Raw genomic sequence first — 21,317 nt, 5'->3', positions numbered from 1 at the left:
AATACGGATCATGTACAGGCAGAAGAGATTTTGTTTAGTTCAGTATCGTGTTCGATGCAGACATTGTGGGCCAAAGGGCCTGTTCCTATGCTGTACTGTTCTAATAGAAAAGATATTCAAATATCTAAAAGTTTGACTGGCCAAAATAGTGTATAAAGGAATTTGATGTAAATACTTTTAACATTTATAGAGTAATAATGGAACTTCCAGATAATAAGGAGTTGTTTATACTTTTTTTTAGGTTCACCAGCTTGGTTGCGAAGTTGTGATATTATTGCTAGAACTAAATCCAGACCAAGTAAATCTTTTCAATTGGGCTGTAGATCGCTGCTATACAGGATCTCACCAGTTGGCTTCAGGGTGTTTCAAAGCAATTGCTACTGTATGTGGAAGCAGGTAATCAATTTGAAATTTCTTGGCTTTATTCAGCACATGTATTACAGATACTATTAGATCTGATGTTTGTGATTCCTCACTATAGCATCTTAATCTTAAAATCTTTACTACTATTTGTATAACCACTTAAATATTTTCACATTTTGAGTTATATTCTGCAGATAGATTTTCACCTTTATGGCAATTGACAATCAGACTGTACTAGTCTCTCATTCTTCATCTAGACAAACAAACAAATTAGGGATAAGAGTTGGCTACTTGGCCCTCAAATCTGCTCTGCCTTTCAAAAAGGTGATGGCTGGTCTGAGTGTAACCTCAACTCCACATTCCTGCATTTTCCAGTAACCTTTTATCTCCATGATTATCAAGAACCCACTTACCCCATCTTAAAATCTTCAGAGACTGCTTTCACTACCCTTTTAACCACCCCTTCCATAGATCCACAACCCACTGAGAAATGGCCTCATCTGTGTCTTAAAAGTGTTTTTTAAAAACAGTAGCCCCTGGTTGTAGATTCTTCCACAAGAGGAAGTATTTTCTCCAGACCCATCTTGTCAAGACCCTTCAAGATCTACACACACAAAATGCTGGAGGAACTCAGCAGGTCAGGCAGCATCTATGGAGGGAAATAAACAGTCGACATTTCAGGTCAAGACCATCAGGACTGGAAAGGAAGAGGGCAAAAGCCAGAAATAAGAAGGCTGGGGGAGGGGGAGGGGCACAGACTGGCAGGTGAGGGTGGGATGGTAGGTGGGTGGGTGGGGAAGGGGGGGATGAAAGGGAGTGATGTAAGAAGCTAACAGGTGATAGGTAGAAGAGGCAAAGGGCCTAAGAAGAAGGAATCCGGTAGAAGAGGACAGTAGACCATGGAATAAAGGGAAGGAGGTGGGGAATGGATGGGCAGATCATGAGGATGGGGGAGGGGAAAGAGAAGGGGTGGGGAAGAGGAGAGGGGTTACTGGAAGTTAGAGAAATCGATGTTGAGGCCGTCAGGTTGGAGACTACCAAGGCAGAATACGAGGTGTTGTTCCTCCAACCTGCATCTGTGGTGTTTTGGTGGTGGACGGAGGGAAGGTGCTCGACGAAGTAGTCACTCAATCTGCATCAGGTCTCACCAATGTGGAGGAGGCTGCAACGGGAGCACCAGATGCAATAAATGACACCCTCAGACTCACAGGTGAAGTGCTGCCTCACCTGGAAGGACAGTCTAGGGCCCTGAATGGTGATGAAGGAGAAGGTGTAGGGACAGGTGTAGCACCTTGTACGGTTGCAGGGATAAGTGCCGGGGGGGTGGGGGTCGTCAGTAGAGAGCGACGAGTGGACAAGGGAGTTGTGGAGAAAGCAATCCCTGAGGAAGGCAAAGAGAGAGGGAGGGGGGAAGATGTGCCTGGTGGTGGGATCCCGTTGGAGGTGACAGAAGTTGCGGAGAATGATGTATTGGATTTGGAGGCTCGTGGGGTGGTAGGTGAGGACAAGGGGAATCCTGTCCCTGTTATGCGGAGGGGGTGGCCAGATGTGTGGGAAATGGAGGAGATGTGGGTGAGGGCAGCATTGATGGTGGTGGAAGGAAACCCTGTTTTTACTGAAAAAAAGGAGGACATCTCTGATGTCCTAGAATGGAAAGCCTCATCATGGGAACAGATGCAGTGGAGGTGGAGGAACTAGGAGAAGGTGATGGCATCCTTGCAAGTGACTGGGTGGGAAGAGGTGTAGTCAAGGTAACTGTGGGAGTCAGTGGGTTTCTAAAATATGTCAGCGGTTAATCTGCCTCTGGTGACGAAGACAGAGATCCAGAAAGACAAGAGAGGTGTCGGAGATGGACCAAGTAAATTTGAGGGCAGTGGAGACAAAGTTGATGAAAATGACGAGCTCGGCATGGGTGCAGGAAGCAGCACCAATGCAGTTGTCAATGTAGCGGAGAAAGAGTTGGGGAGTATTACCGACGTAGGCTTGGAACATGGACTGTTCCACGTAGCCGACGAAAAGGCAGACATAGCTGAGACCCATACGAGTGCCCATGGCTATACCTATGGTTTGGAGAAAGTGGGAGCAGCCTCCCCCAACCTTCTTATTCTGGCTTCTGCCCTCTTCCTTTCAAGTCCTGATGAATGGTCTCAACCTGAACTGTCGACTGTTTATTTCCCTCCATAGATGCTGCCTGACCTGCTGAGTTCCTCCAGCATTTTGTGTGTATTGCTCCAGATTCCAGCATCTGCAGAATCTCTTGTGTTTCCCTTCAAGATCTACATCTTTCCTTCTAGACCCCTCTCACTCCTCTAAACTCTAGTAGATACAAGTCAAGCCTGAACGAACTTTCCTTATAAGACAACTTCCACTTTCCAGATATCAGTTCAGTAATCCTTGTCTGATAGATAATAACATTTAAGAGGCATTTAGACGAGGCACATGAACAGACAGGGAATGGAGGGAAATAGACTATGTGCAGGCAGATAGGATTAGTTAAAATTGGCATGGCTGGCACAGATGTCATGGACTGAAGGGCCTGTTCCTGTGCTATACTGTTCTGTGCTCTATGATCTGCCTCCAACACTAAAGGCAGCTACGATAGCAATGTTTAAGAGGAATTTAGACAGAGGAAAAGGTAGGGAATAGAACGATATGGATCATGTGAGATTAGTTAGATTGATATCATGGTTGGCACAGACATCGTGGGCCAAAGGGCCTGTTCCTGTGCCGTATTATGTTGTTCTACATTTATATCCTGCCTTAAGAGATCAATACAGTACTCAAGATGTGACCATAATTTTTTACTTTTGTATTCAATATCCCTCCCAATAAATAACAACAATCTGAAAGCTTTCCTAATTACTTGCTATACCAAAAAGCTCGCCTTCTGTGAATCACACACTTAGACACCCAGATTCCTCTGCATCTCAGAGCTCTGCAATCTATCACCATTTAGACAATATTCTTTTTTATTTTCCTGCAAAATGGACAATTTAATATTATACCACATAGTGTCATAGAGCAATACAGCACGGCTACAGGCCCTATGACCTAACGAGTCCCTGCCAACCACGGTGCCCACCCAGCTAGTCCCAACTTCCTGCATTTGCCCCATACCCCTCTAAGCCCTGCCCCTCCATGTACCTATCCAATTGCTTCTTAAATGATACTTTTGTACCTGCCTCAACCACTTCTTCTGGCAGCTCATTCCATATCCTCATCACCCTCTGCATGAAAAAGTTGCCCCTCATTCTCCTACATTCCAAAGAATAAAGATCTAGCCTGGTGAACCTCTCCCTATAACTCAGGCCCTCTAGTCCTGGCAACATCCTTGTAAATCTTTTCTGCACTTTTTCCAGTTTAACCATGTCTTTCCTAGAACAGGGTGACCAAAACTGTACACAGTACTCCAAGTGCAGCCTCACCAACAGTTTATACAACTGCAACATAATGTCCCTACTCCTATACTCAATAGGCTATCTGATAAAGGCCAGCATGCTAAACACCTTTTTCATTACCCTGTCTACCTCTGATGCCACTTTCAATGAACTATGCGCTTGTACTCCTAGGTCCCTCTGTTCTGTTACACTCCCTAGTGCCCTACCAATCATAGTATAAGTCCTACGCTGGTTTGACTTTCCAAAATGCATCACCTCACACTTATCTGTATTGAACTCCATTTGCCACTCCTCAGCTCCTCACATCATAGTCCATTTGCCAGATCTTTGCCAACTCATTTTTACCCTCTATCCCTTTGTAGTCTCCAGAGGCCTTCTTTATTCTCCTATTGTCTAGTTTCCTACATAACTTCCTGTTATCAGTAAATTTAACAACCACCCCTTTGGTCCCTTTGTTGAGAGCTTGCCAGCAACAGTGATACAACATATGTTACATCTTGCCAACTAGAAAAAGACGTATTAATACCTACTCTCTGTTTCCTGATAACCAGTAAATCTTCTGCCATACTGGAGATATAAGAGACTGCAGATGCTGGAGTCTGGAGCAACGCACAAAATGCTGGAGGAACTCAGCAGGTCAGGCACATGGAGGGAAATAGACAGTTGACGTCTCATTGACCCAAAATATCGACTGTCCACTTTCGTCCATAGATGCTGCCTGACCCCCTGAGTTCCTCCAGCATCTCATGTGTTGCATCACACTGACTTTGCTTGATAACCTTGAATTTTCCTAAATGTCCTTTTACATATTTAATAATAGCTTCTAACATTTTTCCTATGACATATGTTAAGCTAACTCGTCTGTAATTTCCTGCTTTCTGTCTCCCTTCCATCCTCAATAGTTTCATTCAACATTTTCTAATTTAATGGAGTTTTCCACGTATCTAGGGAATTTTGGAAAATTAAAACTGATGTATCAACTGTCTCACTAGCTATTTCTTTTGACCTTGGGATAATCTATCAGGACCTGAGGTCTTGTCAAGCTGCAACTCCAATAAAGTGATCAGTACCTCTTCCCTAGTAATTTTCCTGAGTTCCTCCCTCCCTTGAAATTCCTGATTTTCAGCTACTTCAGGAATGTTGTTTAGAGTCATAGAGTCATACAGCACAGAAATATGTCCTTCGTATCCACTCCGACCTTTTTGCTCATCCACACTAATCCCATTTGCCCACATTAGGACCGTATCCATCTACGCTTGCCTATTTAAGTTTCTGTTTTCAGTCCCCTAATAAAGGTTGATACCAGATACCTGTTTAATTCAGCTGCCATCACTTTTTCCATTATTAACTTCCCAGACTCATTTTCTATAAGACCAACACTCACTTTGTTAACAGTTTTCATTTTTGAATACTTGGAAACACTTACAATCTGTTCTCACATTTCTAGTTAGCTTTATCTCATACTGTAATTTTTCCTACCTTACTAATCTTGCTTTTTTTATATATTCTTCCCAATCTTCTGTCTGTGCAATATTAATGCTCTTTCTTTAAGTTTGAGGTGAGGTAAGTCAGCAGCAGGCACCAACCAGATGTTTTGTTGCAGCTGTGACCTGATGCAATATTTGAAAGATTTGTTATTGCAAAATCCCACAGCTATGTTCTAGCAGCTAGGAGTAGCAGCTGCAGTGGCACTTGGGGTGGGATTCAAGTCCATGCATTACAACTCTTCCTTACTGCATCACTGAAACACCTCTTTTGATTTCTATTTCCAGTGAAGACACAAGAGATTGCAAATGCTGGAATCTGGAGCAACAAACGATCTGCTGGAGGAACTCAGCAGGTCAACCAGCATCTGTGGGAGGAAAGAAACTGTTGACGTTTCGGGTTGAAACTCTGCACGTCAACAATTTCTTTCCTCCCACAGATGCTGCTCGACCTGCTGAGTGCCTCCAGCAGCGTGTTTGTTGCTATATTTCCAGTGAGTTTAGTGGAAACAAAAATAAGGAATGATGTTTAACTGGTGCCTGAGCCAATATAGGTAGTCTAATGTCAAAATTATTCCCAGTCTGCCATCATTCTTAATAATTAATGTGATCATTTTATGGTGGTATTAAGAATATTTTTTTTAAAAGTGCAAAAAGGGTGGTAAGACTATGATTGCAGTGTGTTCTAGTCTTAGTTCATATAATATTGTCCAATCCAAGATCCAGCTCAGTTATAATTGACAATTTTCAGAGTTGCTCAATACAAAAAGAAAATGATACTGATGCTTTTATTTATTAAACTGGTATGGTTGAGGTTCTATCTAACTGTAAGTTAGCTTCCGTAGAGTGAATTGTGAAGTGTTTTCATTTCCCTTCACAGGAACTATCCATGTGATATAGTGACACTGCTGAACCTGGTGCTTTTTAAAGCTTCTGATACAGACAGGGATATTTATGAAATCTCAATGCAACTCCTACAGGTACAAAAGTGTGAAATGTTGCAGAATTTTGAATATTTTCACTGAAGCAAGATATTCGTTATAAGTTAAGGATTTCACCATGGACCTTTTGTACGCAATTGATCAATTAGTCTCTTTTTCAAAGTTGTTTATAGAGATCTGTGCTTTGGTTTTTACATTGCTTGGAAGTTTCTCGTACTCCATCTCAGCTTATCTTGTCACTTTGTTGTTTCTATTTTTAGATTACAGTATTTTTCATGTGACTATACCACAAACTTCAGTTTTGTTATATGCTTTTTAGATTTTAGCTTTATCAAACTTAGTTCTTTACGAAACAAAGTACAATGGATGCTGGAACTCTGTAATGAAAACTGAAAATATTCACAGGTCACTGAAAATCTACTGTGAGAGAAATGTAATCAATGTTACATGTTTTAAAAAAAGTAGAGAAAAAAGATTTAAGATGAAGAGAAATTTGAAAGGAAGAAAAGAACAAAGGTTCTAAGGTGGAAAGTTGGAAATTAATGAGAACAAAGATTTGTGAACGTGCTTTGAAAATAAACAAAGAGACAAATGGTGGTGCAAATAGGACCTGAAATTGTTGAACTCCAGGGTTGAGTCCAGAAGTCTTTCATTTCTCAGTTGAAAGCTGATGACCTTCATTTGACCACCATATGAGGTCAGAAGCTCTGTGAACATCCCCATTTGAGATATTGTCAGAACCCAACAAGTTATTAAAACATTTGCAAACACCGTAAGTCAGCAGCACTAAATGAATAATCGTCCCAACCTCCTGAGGTTTCTCCCATCAGAGACACCAGTTCATTTCACTCCTTGTGCTATCAAATGTTGATTGAGTGTAGCAAAAACCATGGACAACGGCCCCAACAACGTCAAGCTGCAGTGGTGAAGTCTTGAGCTGCCAAAGAAGTCCCTGAAGAAGACTAAGATGTTCCAATATAGCTTCAGCACTGTCATCTATCTGACTTTGTGGAAAATTTTCCTGTTCATGAAAAAGCAGGACAACTCTAATGCAGCTTACTGCTGACCCATCTAATATCCATCAAGGATGGAAATTTTCCATTTTAACCTGACGTGGCCTGTATGTGACCAGGAGTAACAAACAATCTGCTGGAGGAACTTAGCGGGTCAAGCAGTGTCTGTGGGTGGAAGGGAATTGTTGATGTTTCAGGTCGAAACCCTGCATTATGTCCTGATTAAATCGTGATAGATATTTTGAAGTGAATTAATGTATTTCTGAATGAAAGGATACTGTTCCTAAGTGCTTTGCTGTGTTTGAAATATCATGTAAAATGTCAAGAGTCTGATCTTAATGTCATAAATCAACCTGCTTTGGTCCAAGAGTATCAGAAATGATGAATATTGTAACATGAAATCTGGATTCCAACAAGTAATGTTTTATTCAGTTATAGTTCACATGATGGTTGACTTTTTAATCTATTGTTTTCAGATTCTGGAAGCAAAACTATTCCTGTATTCTAAAAAAGCAGCTGAGCAGAAACCTGATAGTATTCTGTTTGGAACACATGGACCATTACCTCATCTTTATTCTGTGTCATTGTCCCAGTTGTCAAATGAATTGGCAAGGATGTATCCTGAGCTCACACTTCCTATGTTTTCAGGTATTTCCTAACATGTTAAATGCATAATAATATTAATCCTCTTAGCAGATATTTTGTTGAGGAAGGAACACACAGGAAAAGTGTAGTTTCTTACTTGAAATGCAAAACTCAGCAGATGTTGGAAAGGTCATTTTGTACCTGAAGTGGGCAGTTCTGGTGTAAGAGCAGAGAATGCTAGGGATACTTGGAGGCTTGGCCAGCATCTTTGGGAGTGAGGGCAGGGTTGGTGTTTCAAGTTAATGACCTTTCATGTTGAAGGGTTTTCGGTCAGGAATCTTGGCTCCGTTTCATTCTTCACGGATGCTGCCTGGCCTGCTATGTGTTTCTATCATTTTCATTTTTTCCAAATTTCCAGCATCTGAGTGTTTTGTTTTCAATCTCCATACAGGTCTTAGGTAATCTTCTGATCCATGCATGAGGTCTCATTGATATTTAGTGTCAAGTTTTAATACCATTCCACATTAACTTCCTATTCAGAATGAGAAAATGATGGCTGCAGAAACACAGACAGCTCACAGATACCCAAAGGTGTGCAGGTAAATAGGGTTCAGGATAGGATTCCGTGCAGGACAAGATGAGGTTGGTGAAACAACTCAATTTTAATTAAGAATAGGTTCTGTTATACGTGGCCAGTGCAGCAACTGGAATATCTTTCCCAAATTATTTAAAGTCAAGCATTTAAGTACTTTTAAAAATTAATGATCTGTATCACCAGGAAAGATCTGTTACATTAGTTTCTACAAATATTGTTGCCTATATTTAAGTTTTACTACTCTAACCTAGAAGCCAGCAAACAAATATTATTATTTTAAAGTTATTCTCTTTCAACATCTTTAGTACTGCAAGTTAATTATATTTAATGTTTCTTGTTAATATATTTGGGATTTCCTTACAAACATTAACCTGGAAATAACAGAGTTTTATTGTACAGATATTGTAATCCAACATTGTTTAAAGTAACAGAAATTTGTGTCTTCATATCACCTATTTTAGAGCTATTTTACACTGATAGGATTTCTGCTACTACAGGTATGTTTTTAGAAATACTGAGGAATCACAATGTTTGTTTACATCTCTTTGATCAGAGATTAGCCAAAGATTTCCAACCACCCATCCAAATGGTCGCCAAATTATGCTTACCTATCTTTTGCCATGGCTTCGTAATATTGAGCTTGTGGATGGTGGACTTCTTCCTATAACATCAAACCCACAAACTCCTGAGGAACAAGCCAACTGTAAGGAGGAGCAAATGATTGAAGAGTATGGACTGAAAGGAAATGGCTGGGGTTCACCACAAGCCACTTCTCTGGTTCTAAATAATCTCATGTATATGACTGCCAAGGTAGTTTTTGATTTTCCTTGCTACAAATGTCATGAATTTAATCTCATTTCCTGTGTATTTTGACATAGTATTTTAATTGTAATGATAATTACCAGTGAAATTTGGCATTTTATCATTTTCTTTTGATTTGATAAAGATAAAACAGGGTGAGGAGTAAGTTTTCAATTTATCGTGCAAGCCACTATCTAGTGATCAATTTGCTGTAAGAACTAGTTTGTTGATTCTGTATTCATAGATTAACCAATGCAGCATTCCTTCTGCAGCAAGCACACTAAAGCTCCTGTACTGTCCCAATTCAAACCTTGCTTGACTACACACCCAGTGTATGTGACTCACTGAGAGTTCGATGATAGCTGATTAGTATGTCTCAATGAGACCTTTGCAATGTGATTGTCCTTGATTCAGATCTCTTTGTGATGAACTCACAGATGATTTAGTTGCCACTGGTAGTTCTTCAAATCAATTCATAATTCATGATGAATCACTCCTGGACAACTTACTCCTTTTATCTGAGTTTGTTGTGAATCCTCTATGTACCATTAACCAGCCTTGTATGTGGCCATTTCCAAATATCGGTTAAGGCTGAACACACTGTCCATTCTTCTATTCTGTGATGATTTGTTTTAACCCTCTGGTAACCACACAGCAAACACTAAAATTTCAAGTAATAGAAGCATAAAATGTTGCAGAAATGTCATCTGTGGATAGAAGAAAGTAGGGCAATTTCAAGTCAATTCCCTTTGGTTTGGTTCTAATGTAAGATTATCAACAGTCATGTTACTCCAAGCATTACCCCTCCATTGGTATTGAGAATCTTTCCATTACTTTCTGTTTTTATTCAAGATTTCCAGCAGCTGAAGTATTCTTATTTTTATTTATAATATTTTAGGTAAGTCGACAGCATTAAAGGCATATATAGATATTTTGCTCACCACATAAGTCACCTGATTGGGAAGACATAGAACTAGTTTTACACATAATATATTGCCTAAAAATTCATACCCACAATAAAATCAATGGAATGAGTTACTGAGTCAAAATACAATACACTGATGCAACTTGGTCCAGAGATGGCATTGTAGACATATATGTTTTATTCTTGACAGTAAAAAAAACAAATGTATATTACTATTGATTTTTCAACAACAAGTCCCATAGACATATTTAAATGCAGATATAATTCTTCTTTAAAATGCCAGAAGTAACCAATGCATCCAAGGCATCTTCTAAGTAGATTTAAGGAGAACGGAACGGTTAGAGAATGAAAGAACCTGGATTGTTTTATCTCCTAGCTGCTCTTTTGGAATGACAAATACTTAAAGAAAATACTCAAAACTTGGAATTCATGGTGCACTGGGCCATCATCACCTGCAGAAATGTTCACTACCACAGTCTGCCATCTCACTCTATCATGACAGTCAAGCCAGCATTTCAACCCTGATTCCATGGGAAGTGCAGAAGGAAATGCCAGGTGGAACTGCAGCACAGGACTATATGTGCCATAAATAGCAAAATCAGCAAGTATTGGGCAGAGCCTAGAACCGATAATGTGATAAAACCTCTCACACTACCTTTAATTATGGACACTGGTGCAAATTTAAACAACTAACAGGAGGAGGAGGCTCCAAAAACATTCCACCCTCTGCAATGTCAGAACTCAACATGCGAGTGCTAAGGACAAGGCTGAAGCATTTGCAGCTATGTTTATCCAGATTTGTCAAATGAATTATGCCGCTTGGCTTCCTCCTGAGATCCTTTTCATCACTGAACTCATTCAGTCCATGGTTGAATGGTTGAGAGCGCCAGATACAGCAAAGGCTGTCGGACCAACCAATATCCCTGCTGTAGTACTGCAAACAAATTCCAGAACTAGCTGCATTTCCAGCCAAGCTGTTCCAGTACAGTTACAATATTGGCACCTACCCAGCAATGTGGAAAATTGCCCAGCTATGTTATCTGAGGTGCTGGAGGAACTCAACAGGTCAGACAGCACCTATGGAAGAAAATGGACAGTTGACATTTTGGATTGAGACTCGTCATCTGACTAGTCCAGATGAAGGGTCTCGAACCCATAGATGCTGCCTGACCCACTGAGTTCCTCCAGCATCTTGTGCGTTGCACTAGATTCCAGTATCTGCAGCTTCTTGCGCCTCCAGCTATGTCATCAGTAATTCATCAGACTTCTGAACCAGTCACTTCTTTCACATCCCCTTCCTGGTGGTGCTGCCACGTTCTCGAAACCTAACTCCATCTCATCTGTTATTGTCACTTCAGCATTTCTTTTTGCACTACCTTTTTTAAAAACTTTATTTATACAGCACGGTAATGGGCCCTCCTGGCCCAACGAGCCCACGCCACCCAATTACACCCATATTAACCTACTTACCCATACGTCTTTGGTATATAGGAGGAAGCCAGAGCACCCAGAGGAAATCCACACAGTTACGGGGAGAATGTACAAACTCCTTACAGTCAGCGGGGGGAATTGTACCCTGATCACTGGTGCTGTAATAGCATTACGCTAACCGCTACGCTACCATGCTGCCACTACTTCAGCTTGCACAGCCACACTTTGCACCATTCTCTGTTTTGCTCCTGGTGCTGTATTTATTGTTGTATTTGTTACTACCGTGTATACTGTTTACTCTGTGAGCTTCATGTGAGCAAGGAATTTCATTATACCCTGGTGTATGTGACAATTAACAAATCTGAATCTAATCTGAATCTGTCCACAAAAAGCAGGATTAATCCAATCTACTGATTACTACCCAATTAGTCTACAGTTGATCATCACCAAAGTGATAGCAGATATTGCTGGGAGAGTGTTATATACAGTATATGTTGCCAATAACCTGCTCACTAATGCACAGTTTAGGTCTTGCCAGGACTGCTCAGTTCCAGGCCTCACCATAGTCTTGATCCAAAAAAACTGAGATGTGAAGTGAGAGTGGCTGTCCTTGTCATCAATGTAGCATTCACCTGAGTATGGTCTCAAGGAACCATGGTAAAACTGAAGTCAATGGACTTCAAGTGGAAAACGCTCAAATAATTGGGAGTCATTATCTTGTACAACGGAAGATAGTTGTGATTGTTAGGGGTCAATTTCCCACCCCATGATATCACAGCAGGAGTGTTTCAATGCAGTGTTATAAGCTCTACCATCTTCAGCTGTATCATGAATGATCCACCATAAAGTCTGAAGTAGGAATGTTTGCTAATGTTTCCACACTGTTCAATTCCATTTGCAACTCCTCACAAAGTGAAGTTGTCTATCCCTAAATGCAGAAAGAATTGCACAACCTTCAGACATGGGCTGATTTGTGATAGGTAACATTCAGACCACAAAAAAAAAGCCAGGCAATAACTATCTCCAAAAAAGAATCAAGATACCTACCCTTGATATTCGTATGTACATATTTCATGTTTTATTCATTTTTCATTCATATTTAGTGGAATTATTATCAACATCCTAGGAGTCACCATTGACCAGAAATTCAACTGGAATTGCCACATAAAGTCTGTGACTGCAAGAGCAGGTCAGAGACTGAATATCTTGCAGGGAGACTTCCTGACAACCCAGAACCTTTCCACCATCTATAACTCACAAGTCAAGAGCAAAATGGAATACTCTCTGTGTGCATAGATTAATGCAACTCCAGCAATCTCAAGAAGGTCAACACCATCCAGCTCAAAGCAATGTGTTACACCTAGGCTGCCATGTACACCATCTACAGAATGCAGTTACTCACCCAGGCTACTCTGATAGCACTGCGCAAACCTGTGATCTCTACCACCTAAAAGGACAAGGGCAGCAGGTGCATGGGAGCACCACCATCTGAAGGCTCCCTCCAGCTTGCATATTAAGCTGATTTGGAAGTATATTGTTGTTACTTCATCATCACTCAGTCTACCCAACAGCACCAGGAAGTCTGAAGGGCTCACCACCATCTTCCCTAAGATGGGCAATGTATGCTGACCTTGCCAGTGGTCATAGTAGCAATCCAAAAATAGAATAAGCTATATTTAAGAATTTGAAATTTTGAAACTCTGTCAGTTTGCTCCATTGTTGGCCTCTTCTTGAAGAAGTAGCATATTTCAGGGAAGAAATCATGAATGAGGTCTGGGTATGGAAGTTACTCCTTGAACATCTTTGGTAGATGTAGCTTCTTACTGAGAACATATTTCTCCTGACATGTTTAAATGTCAGTCTGGTTGATTATAACTTTGAATTTTATCTTTGAATTTTTAGTGGTAGTCCTGCACTTTGTTAGTATTTATTTCTTCAAAGCCCTTCATAACTTTGAAAACTTCTACCAGGTCCCTCAGGATATTATAATCTAACATTTCTGGTGGGAAACTGGCAGGTTTGTGTAGACTGCCCATTTTACACACTGTTTAGTTTTGCTTTACAAAAGAAAACTGAAAGTATGAATCAAAAAACTGCAGATGCTATTTCCAACATTTTCTGTTTTTGTTTGAGATAAAGTAAGAATATTGCAAGCCTCCATAACCGTCACCTCCTTGAGTCATTCTAATGAACATTATTTGAGAACTTCTTCAGCAATGCTTCTACTCTACCTTTGTAACTTTGCTAAGTATGAATCAGAAATCGTGTTTATCTATTTATGTTTCTTACAGATCTAAAGTCTCTTTCAGAATGGAAAAGTTAATTTTGCAAGGTGTTACATAGTTATGAACAGTTATGGTAATTGAATTTGGAGAAGGAAAAAAAATTAAATGCCATCTGATGATCTTCAGCAGTTTTCCTCATAAATTGGTTCTTAAAATTATATTTTGTTTCGTTAAGTATGGAGATGAGGTTCCTGGATCAGAGATGGAAAATGCCTGGAATGCACTAGTGGACAATGAAAAATGGAGCAATAATCTAAGGATTGCCCTACAATTTTTGATCAGTCTTTGTGGAGTTAGCAGTGACACATCTCTTCTGCTATATGTGAGTAGCTATAGCCAGCAAGATATATATACTTAAAGAATTAGGCATGCATAATTAATTGATGAATAATAGCAAATAATATCTTTGTCAGTCAACAATGCTACATTCATTTTGGACAATGCTATATCTCATGTAGTAATTAATTAATATTGGAATTTATGACATTTGTTTATTAAATTTATCATTAAATATTTTGCATTTATATATTTCAATACAATGAATAGCACTTACTGAACATAGTTAATAGATTAAAATTTCTTTTTTTATAACTGGCTGAGCAAAGGTGGAGTAAAGGAGGTTATATAAATAGGAATCACCTAGTCGCCACTGGAAAACTTACTAGTTTTCACTTAACATTTATATATTAGAACAGATGATATTTTGTTGGAATGGAACTTTGCAGGAAATGCTGCGTTTATATCTGGATGCTAAATTTTCTGCTTTTTTGTCAAAGCTTGTACAATTTTTTTCCTATGAGTGTTTAGTTCATTCATTCTTTAATTCAATGGAGAGATTTTTAACCTGGAGAGACACTGGGTTTGGAATTAGATGGGATGTGAAAACAGGTAAATGAGAGTGCACTGAGAACCTCTTGGGTGCCTTAGATTAGACATTCTGACCACCACCAGTAGAATCTTGGGAACTACGGAGCTGGGCAGTAGAGAGGGCAGGAGCAGATGGGTGCAACTTGCTCTCAATACAAAGTGGACAGAGACAGATTTTCCTTGACATGTCCAACTAGCAGTTTTAATAAGCTTGGGCCATTATGTCAGGTTTGCCTGACATCTCAAGTGTCATAGAAGGAGACCTGATGGCTACCGGACTTCGTGGCCAAATGTGACCCTCATTGTTTTGGTTGCAGGATACTTCTGAGGACATATTCAACATCTCCTGGTCAGCAGCCCACAGAACCATTTGCTTAGATTGTTTTCTAGGACTGACGTTTATGTAAATGTTGCTTGTTGACGATGCCACTGAGAATGAGTTAGGTCTTTGGGTTTGCATCTCTAGCTGGTGTCTCCGCAGGTAGCAATTTAGGCACACCCTGTTGTAACTGAGAAAACTGGGAAATATAGAAGCCTTTATTGAACAGAGCAGATCTTCAGGGGAGAATCTCAGATTTTCTCCTGATGCAATGTTTTATACTTTTTAAACACAAATATAACAATAAACAATTAACTACAGTCTCAATGGCTATAATCACTGACTTAACTTTAATATTTTGAATATAGTCAGGTAACTTTGCAGAATTACATAGTTACAATGGAAGCACATCCCAACTAGCAGAACACGTTTTGAATATTTAGTTTCTAGTAGCTGGTCCAAGAGTTTCTAAGCACAAACTTCAGACACCCAAAATATACCTCTTTTGTTACAGTGTTGAGGGATGGCTCCCTGAATATACAACGGGCTTGTGAACTGCGCATTAAGTGGCAGGGTTACGCCTTTAATAATGTGTTAATACAGGAGATGGCCACTCAATGACTTCCCTGATCTCGTCCTGAAGTTTTCAATGAACACTAATTAACCTCAATATCTATCTATTGTCTTCCCTCACATAGTTTCAATGGTACAGAATCAGAATATCCCATACCTGATGATTGGTTTCACTGGCCTTGAAGTATCAGTTGAAGTTAAATTGTGAACAGGTTTTATTTCCTGGAGAATGGTTCTGCAATCTCTTGTGTCTTTATTTTAATTAATATCTGCTATCCATAATTTCATAACTCCAGAATAATCCCTAACACCCACCCACTTAGACTGCACGTCTTCGGAGCCCAGATTGTCTTTCACAACTATTTATTTAATCTCTTATTGATAGAGATACCCCACCACTTTTTCCTTCAAGCGTGTTTTTTTCTGAAAGTCAAATATCCCTGAATATTGAGTTCAGAGCTTTGATCTCTTTGTAATCATATCTCTTTGTAATAACTATCAGGTCACACCCATTTATCACTACTTATACTGTTAGTTTATTGATATTATTTTTCACTATCAAGTGTATTTAATTATGGAGCTCTTAATTTTTTTACCACTTTTCCTTGCATTACTTGCACCTGTTAGGTCTGTGGTAGCTCTATTTACTTCTCACCCTTTCCCCTGTCTTACTCTTTTGCTTTCTATTTTTCTTTTCATTTCTATCCTTTCCCTCTTCTCTTGTTTGCCTTTTCTCTACCTCTGTTCAGGTATCCATACTCTTTTAAACTCTCTCCAACAGCATTGTCAAACTCTGATATGCTACTGATCTCCAGAGCTGCCTCAAGGTCATGCAGCAAATTTTCATTTCGCTTGCTGCTGCATCAGACACCAAAACTAGCTGGAAAGTTTAAAAGTAACTAATTTCAAACAATCTTCTGAGTTCTTGCATGCCCTCGAACCCTGTCCTCTCTTCATAATGTGTTTCTTCATTATTATGGGGCTATTGCTTTCAAAATAATTGAAAAGTTAAACCATTTACATGAATACAACTGTTTAAGAAAAAAATATCCATATGCTAGATTTTTCATTCATTCTCAGGTTACGAGAGGATACTTGAATGTGAGTTAGTTCTTTTCAGTTTTTCATCCTTTCCTATCTCTTGGAGCCTCCATAACTACAACTACTCACAAACACTTTGCTCTTACTCTGGCCTCTTAAGTATCCTCCCACCACCTTCCCACCAATCCAAACCCCACCCATCCATCCCCAAACATAGACTTCCTCTTCCATTGACAACCGTGATTCCATCTACCAAGGCCCTAGTATCTGAAATAGTAGAAGAGGAATGGTAGATGAAGAAGTTGGGATAATTTCAGATGTGGTTATCACTCTTAACAAGTTCTGCCTCGAGTTAGTGTCCATGCTTTCCTTACAATTCTATAAAATGTAATCAGACCTTCACTATGTGTAATGTGAAGCATAAAAGCTATTGTTACTTTAATGAATATGAATCCATTGTATTTCAGATAAAGAAAGTAGTAATCTACCTGTGTCGTAACAACACTATTCAGACAATGGATGAATTGTTGTTCGAAATGCAACAGACAGATCCTGTGAATCCTGTGGTCCTGCACTGTGATAATCCACCCTTTTATCGCTTTGCTGCTAGCAACAAGGCTTCCACAGCTGCATCAGGTAAGTTATAGGTTTTTTTTTAATGGATTTCGGTGTACTTCGATGACTTGGTAAGAGGCTGCCTATATTTGGTGTTGTGTATCAGGCTTGGCTCATAGATAATGCTTCCACCTTCAAGTCAGAAGGTTTTGTGTTCAAGCACTACTCCAGGGACTTAAACACATAATCTATCCTTTGCTTTATGTGGCTGTTGCTCTCATCGCACCCACTCCTGAGGAGTAAAACTTTCTAGATGCTGATTTTTATTTGGAATCCAATATTATGGTTGGAAAGGTTGTATTGAATATTTGCTTAAGATGTGATATTTTAAATACCGACATTTCTATGAATCCATCAACTAGTGTCCTGATATCAATTCGTGTGATCTTGCTAGATTCTTCAAGTATTATTGAGTAAACTGTGTGTTATTGTGATTATTAAATACATTTTTTGTTACAGGAACCACATCCAGCACCAACACACTGGTTGCTGGACAAGAAAGTTTCCCAGAAATAGATGAGGGACGGGTGATGAAAGAAACAGATGAGAGGTTTGTAGGACATCTTAAGTTATAAACTCAATGCTAACAGTTGGAGTATAGTGTTTCTTTGTTAAGAGTCATCTAACCAATGAATATGTACTAGGATAGCTTTATGTTCAGGAAGATGTGCCCTACAAAATACATAATAGACAAACTAAAGATTATATCCTGAGCTAAGGTTTCATTAGAAGCTTCCTCAGTGTGTTAATTTGAAAGGGTCTTTGCAAATCCTGTGACGTGTGGTGAGATAAAGAATAATTGGGGTTAATTGCTACAGAAAAGGGACCATGGTCTATTTTCAATAAAATATAGCCTTAGCTCCAGGCTGTAAAGATAGCTAGGATTATTCAGAGTGTGATGTTCAAGAACCCAGTTGATACATTTATTTATAGAAAAGGAAATTTCCTCAGCCAGATATTTTGTCTTTTAAAAAGCATTTTGTTGGCAGAATGAAGCTCTGTGCCCATAAGATAACCACATTTTTTGATGTTTATGCAAGATGAACATCAAAAAATCTTAAAGCCAGAAAAAGTCATTAGAATCAACTATATTGTCTTGTGTTTTTAAAGAAAATAATAAACTGGTCAATATATTTATGCATTTTATCTTCTTCAGAGCCATGGTAAAAAGAGGATTTTAAACAAATAAGCAACTCTTATGAATTTAAAAATGACATACTAATAGTTGGAATCAAAAAATTTTGTTTTGCAACAAAAGCATCTAAAATGAAAGCATCATAATGTATTAAATCGTGACATTCTGGAACTTTAATTGCATCTAATTTTCACCTGATACAGAAATAAATGGTGTTTTTAGGTCCTCTTTTAACATTTTCAAATGGCTATAAATGCTCTGCAAACTCAGATGCTATTCATGCTACTTGGAAGGGTTTAACCTAGTGTGGCACAGGGGTGGGAACCAGAGCAATAGGTCAGCAGATGGAGTGATTGAAGAGAAGGTGGAGGTTAAGTCAAGTAAGTCTAAAAGAAAAAAACAGACAGGGCCAAGATAATGAACACAGCAGGAATGAAGGTCTGAAGAGTATTTATTTTAATGCAAGGCAGGTGAGCTTGGAGATTGGATTAGTACACAGAACTACAATATTGTAGCCATAAGAAAAACTTGATTGAGAGAAGGGCAGGACTGACAGCTCAAAGTTCGCATATAAATGTTTCAAACGTGACTGAGAGGGATGTAAAAGAGTTAGGGAAGTTGCATTATCGATTAGGGAGAATGTCACAGCTGCACTAAGGGACGAGATCTTGGAGGGCACATCCAGTGAAGCCCTATGGTTAGAACTCAGGAATAAGAATAGGTGCAATCAATATGATGAGGTTATACCGTAGGCCTCCCAATAGCCAGCAGGAGGTGGAGAAACAGACATGTAGGCAGATCATGGAAAGATGCAAGAACAACAGGGTTATTATAGTGGGTGAGTTTAACTTCCCCAATATTTACTGGGGCAGGGGCTTAGATGGGGCAAAATCTGTTAGATGCATCCAGGTGGGTTTCTTGAAACAATCTGTAGATAGTCTAACTAGGGATGGTGCTGTACTAGACCTTGTATTGGACAATGAGCCTGGCTAGGTGATCGAAGTTTCAGTCAAGGAGCAATTTGGAACTTATTTCATAAGTTTTTAGATATGGATAAGGATAAGACTGATTCTTGGGTGAGAGTGCTAAATTGGAGGAAGGCTAATTACAATAGTATTAGGCTGGAACTGGAGAAAGTAGATTGAGAGTGGCTGTTTGAGGATAAATCCACACCTGACGTGGGAGTCTTTTAAAGGCCAGTTGATCAGAGTTTGAGACCAACATGTTCCTGTGAGGCTGACATAATAATGTCAAGGTTCAGAAACCTTAAATGACAAGAGATATTGTAAATTTAGTCAAAATGAGAAAGGAAGCATATGTAAGATTTAGGAAGCTGAAATCGGACAAGGCTCTTGAGGAATGTGAAGGAAGCAGGAAAGAATTTAAACAAGAAATTAGGGTCCATGAAATGTCCTTGGTAAACAGGATTAAGGACAATCCCAAGGCATTTTATATTTAAATGAGGAGCAAAAAGTTATCTAGGGAAAGGATGGGTCCACTCAAGGACAAAGAAGGGAATTTTGCGTAGAGCCAGAGGAAGTGGGTGAAGTCCTTAATGAGTATTTTGGATCGACATTCACGAAGAAAAAGACATGGATGATGATGAGATTAGGGAGTGGTAGTTAGGGCTATGGCATATTGATATTAAGAAGGAGGAGGTGTTGGGTGTCTTGAAAAACATTAAGGTGGATAGGTCCTCAAGTTCTGATGATTCCTATCCCAGGATACTGAGGAAGGCAAGGGAGGAGATTGCTGAGGCCTTGACAGAGTTCTTTGTATCCTCTTTAACCATGGGCAAGTTCCCAGAAGACTGGAGAAAAACAAAGGAAAAACATTGGCTAAAGAAAGGCAACAGGGATAAACCAGGAAATTATAGGCTGGTGAACCTTGCGTCAGTGTTAGGGAAATTATTGGAGAAGATGTTTAGGATTAAGATCTACTTGCATTTGGAAGAGTGTGGACTTAATAGGGATAGTTTTGTGTGGGGGAGGCCCTGTCTCACAAACTTGATTGAGTTTTTTGAGGAAGTGATGAAGATGATTGATGAGTGTAGAGCAGTGGATATTGTCTACATGGACTTTAGTAAAGCATTTGATAAGGTCCGTTATGGTAGGCTGTTCCTGAAGATTAAAAGCACATGGGATCCACAGTGAATTGGTAAATTAGATCCAAAATTGGATTGGTCATAGAAGACATAGTGGTAGAAGGTGTTTTTCTGACTGGAGCTCTGTTGCCAGTGGTGTTCCACTAGGATCAGTACAGGGACCACTTGTAATGTATATTAATGATTCAGATGAAAATATAGGTCATCTGATTACTAAATTCGCAGATGACATGAAAATTGGTGGAATTGTGGATAGTGAGGAAGGTTGTCAAAGGGTTCAGCAGGATATTGTTCAGTTGCAAATTTAGGTGGAGAAATGGCAATTGGAGTTTAATCCAGACAAGTATAAGATGATGCCTTTTGAAAGGTCAAACACAAGAGGAAAGTGTACAGTAACTGCCAGGATCCTTGGGAGCATTGATGTACAGGGGGATCTTGGGGTGCAAGTCCATAACTCCCTTAAACTGGATAAGGTGGTAAAGGAGGTTGAGTATAAAAGTTGGAAAGTCATGTTGCAGCTGTATAAAACTTTGGTCACGCCCCATTTGGAGTATTGTGTGCAGTTCTAGCCAGCACACTATAGAAATGATGTGGAGGCTTTGGAGAAAGTGCATAAGAGGTTCACCAGTATGTTGCCTAGATTGGAATGTATTAGCTATAAGGAGAGGTTGGACAAACTTGGATTGTTTTCACTGGAGCATCAGAGGCTGAGGGGCGACCTGATAGAAGTATGTAAAATTATGAGAGGCATAGACAGGGTAGATAGTCAGAGTCTTTTTCCCAGGGTGGAAATATCATATACTAGAGGGCATATGTTTAAGGTGAGAGGGGGAAAGTTGAAA

At 39.5% G+C, this 21,317-nt stretch overlaps 1 protein-coding gene across 3 annotated transcripts in view; it reads left to right on the top strand.

The window, feature by feature from the left end:
* LOC127575757 (protein furry homolog) overlaps positions 1-21,317 on the top strand; it is a 230,122-nt gene that overhangs the window by 120,040 nt on the left and 88,765 nt on the right. For all 3 annotated transcript variants that reach the window (XM_052025806.1, XM_052025805.1, XM_052025807.1), the window contains exons 29-35: positions 242-396; positions 6,126-6,225; positions 7,676-7,847; positions 8,933-9,189; positions 13,997-14,143; positions 17,089-17,257; positions 17,696-17,786. In XM_052025806.1, coding sequence (XP_051881766.1) covers positions 242-396; positions 6,126-6,225; positions 7,676-7,847; positions 8,933-9,189; positions 13,997-14,143; positions 17,089-17,257; positions 17,696-17,786 — 1,091 coding nt within the window. The remainder of the gene's footprint in view (positions 1-241; positions 397-6,125; positions 6,226-7,675; positions 7,848-8,932; positions 9,190-13,996; positions 14,144-17,088; positions 17,258-17,695; positions 17,787-21,317) is intronic.

Source organism: Pristis pectinata, chromosome 11, assembly GCF_009764475.1.
Source record: "Pristis pectinata isolate sPriPec2 chromosome 11, sPriPec2.1.pri, whole genome shotgun sequence".
In the NCBI taxonomy this organism is placed as follows: Eukaryota; Metazoa; Chordata; class Chondrichthyes; order Rhinopristiformes; family Pristidae; genus Pristis; species Pristis pectinata.
Note: the sequence above shows the minus strand (reverse complement) of the source record. Positions and strands in the feature narration are given on the sequence as shown.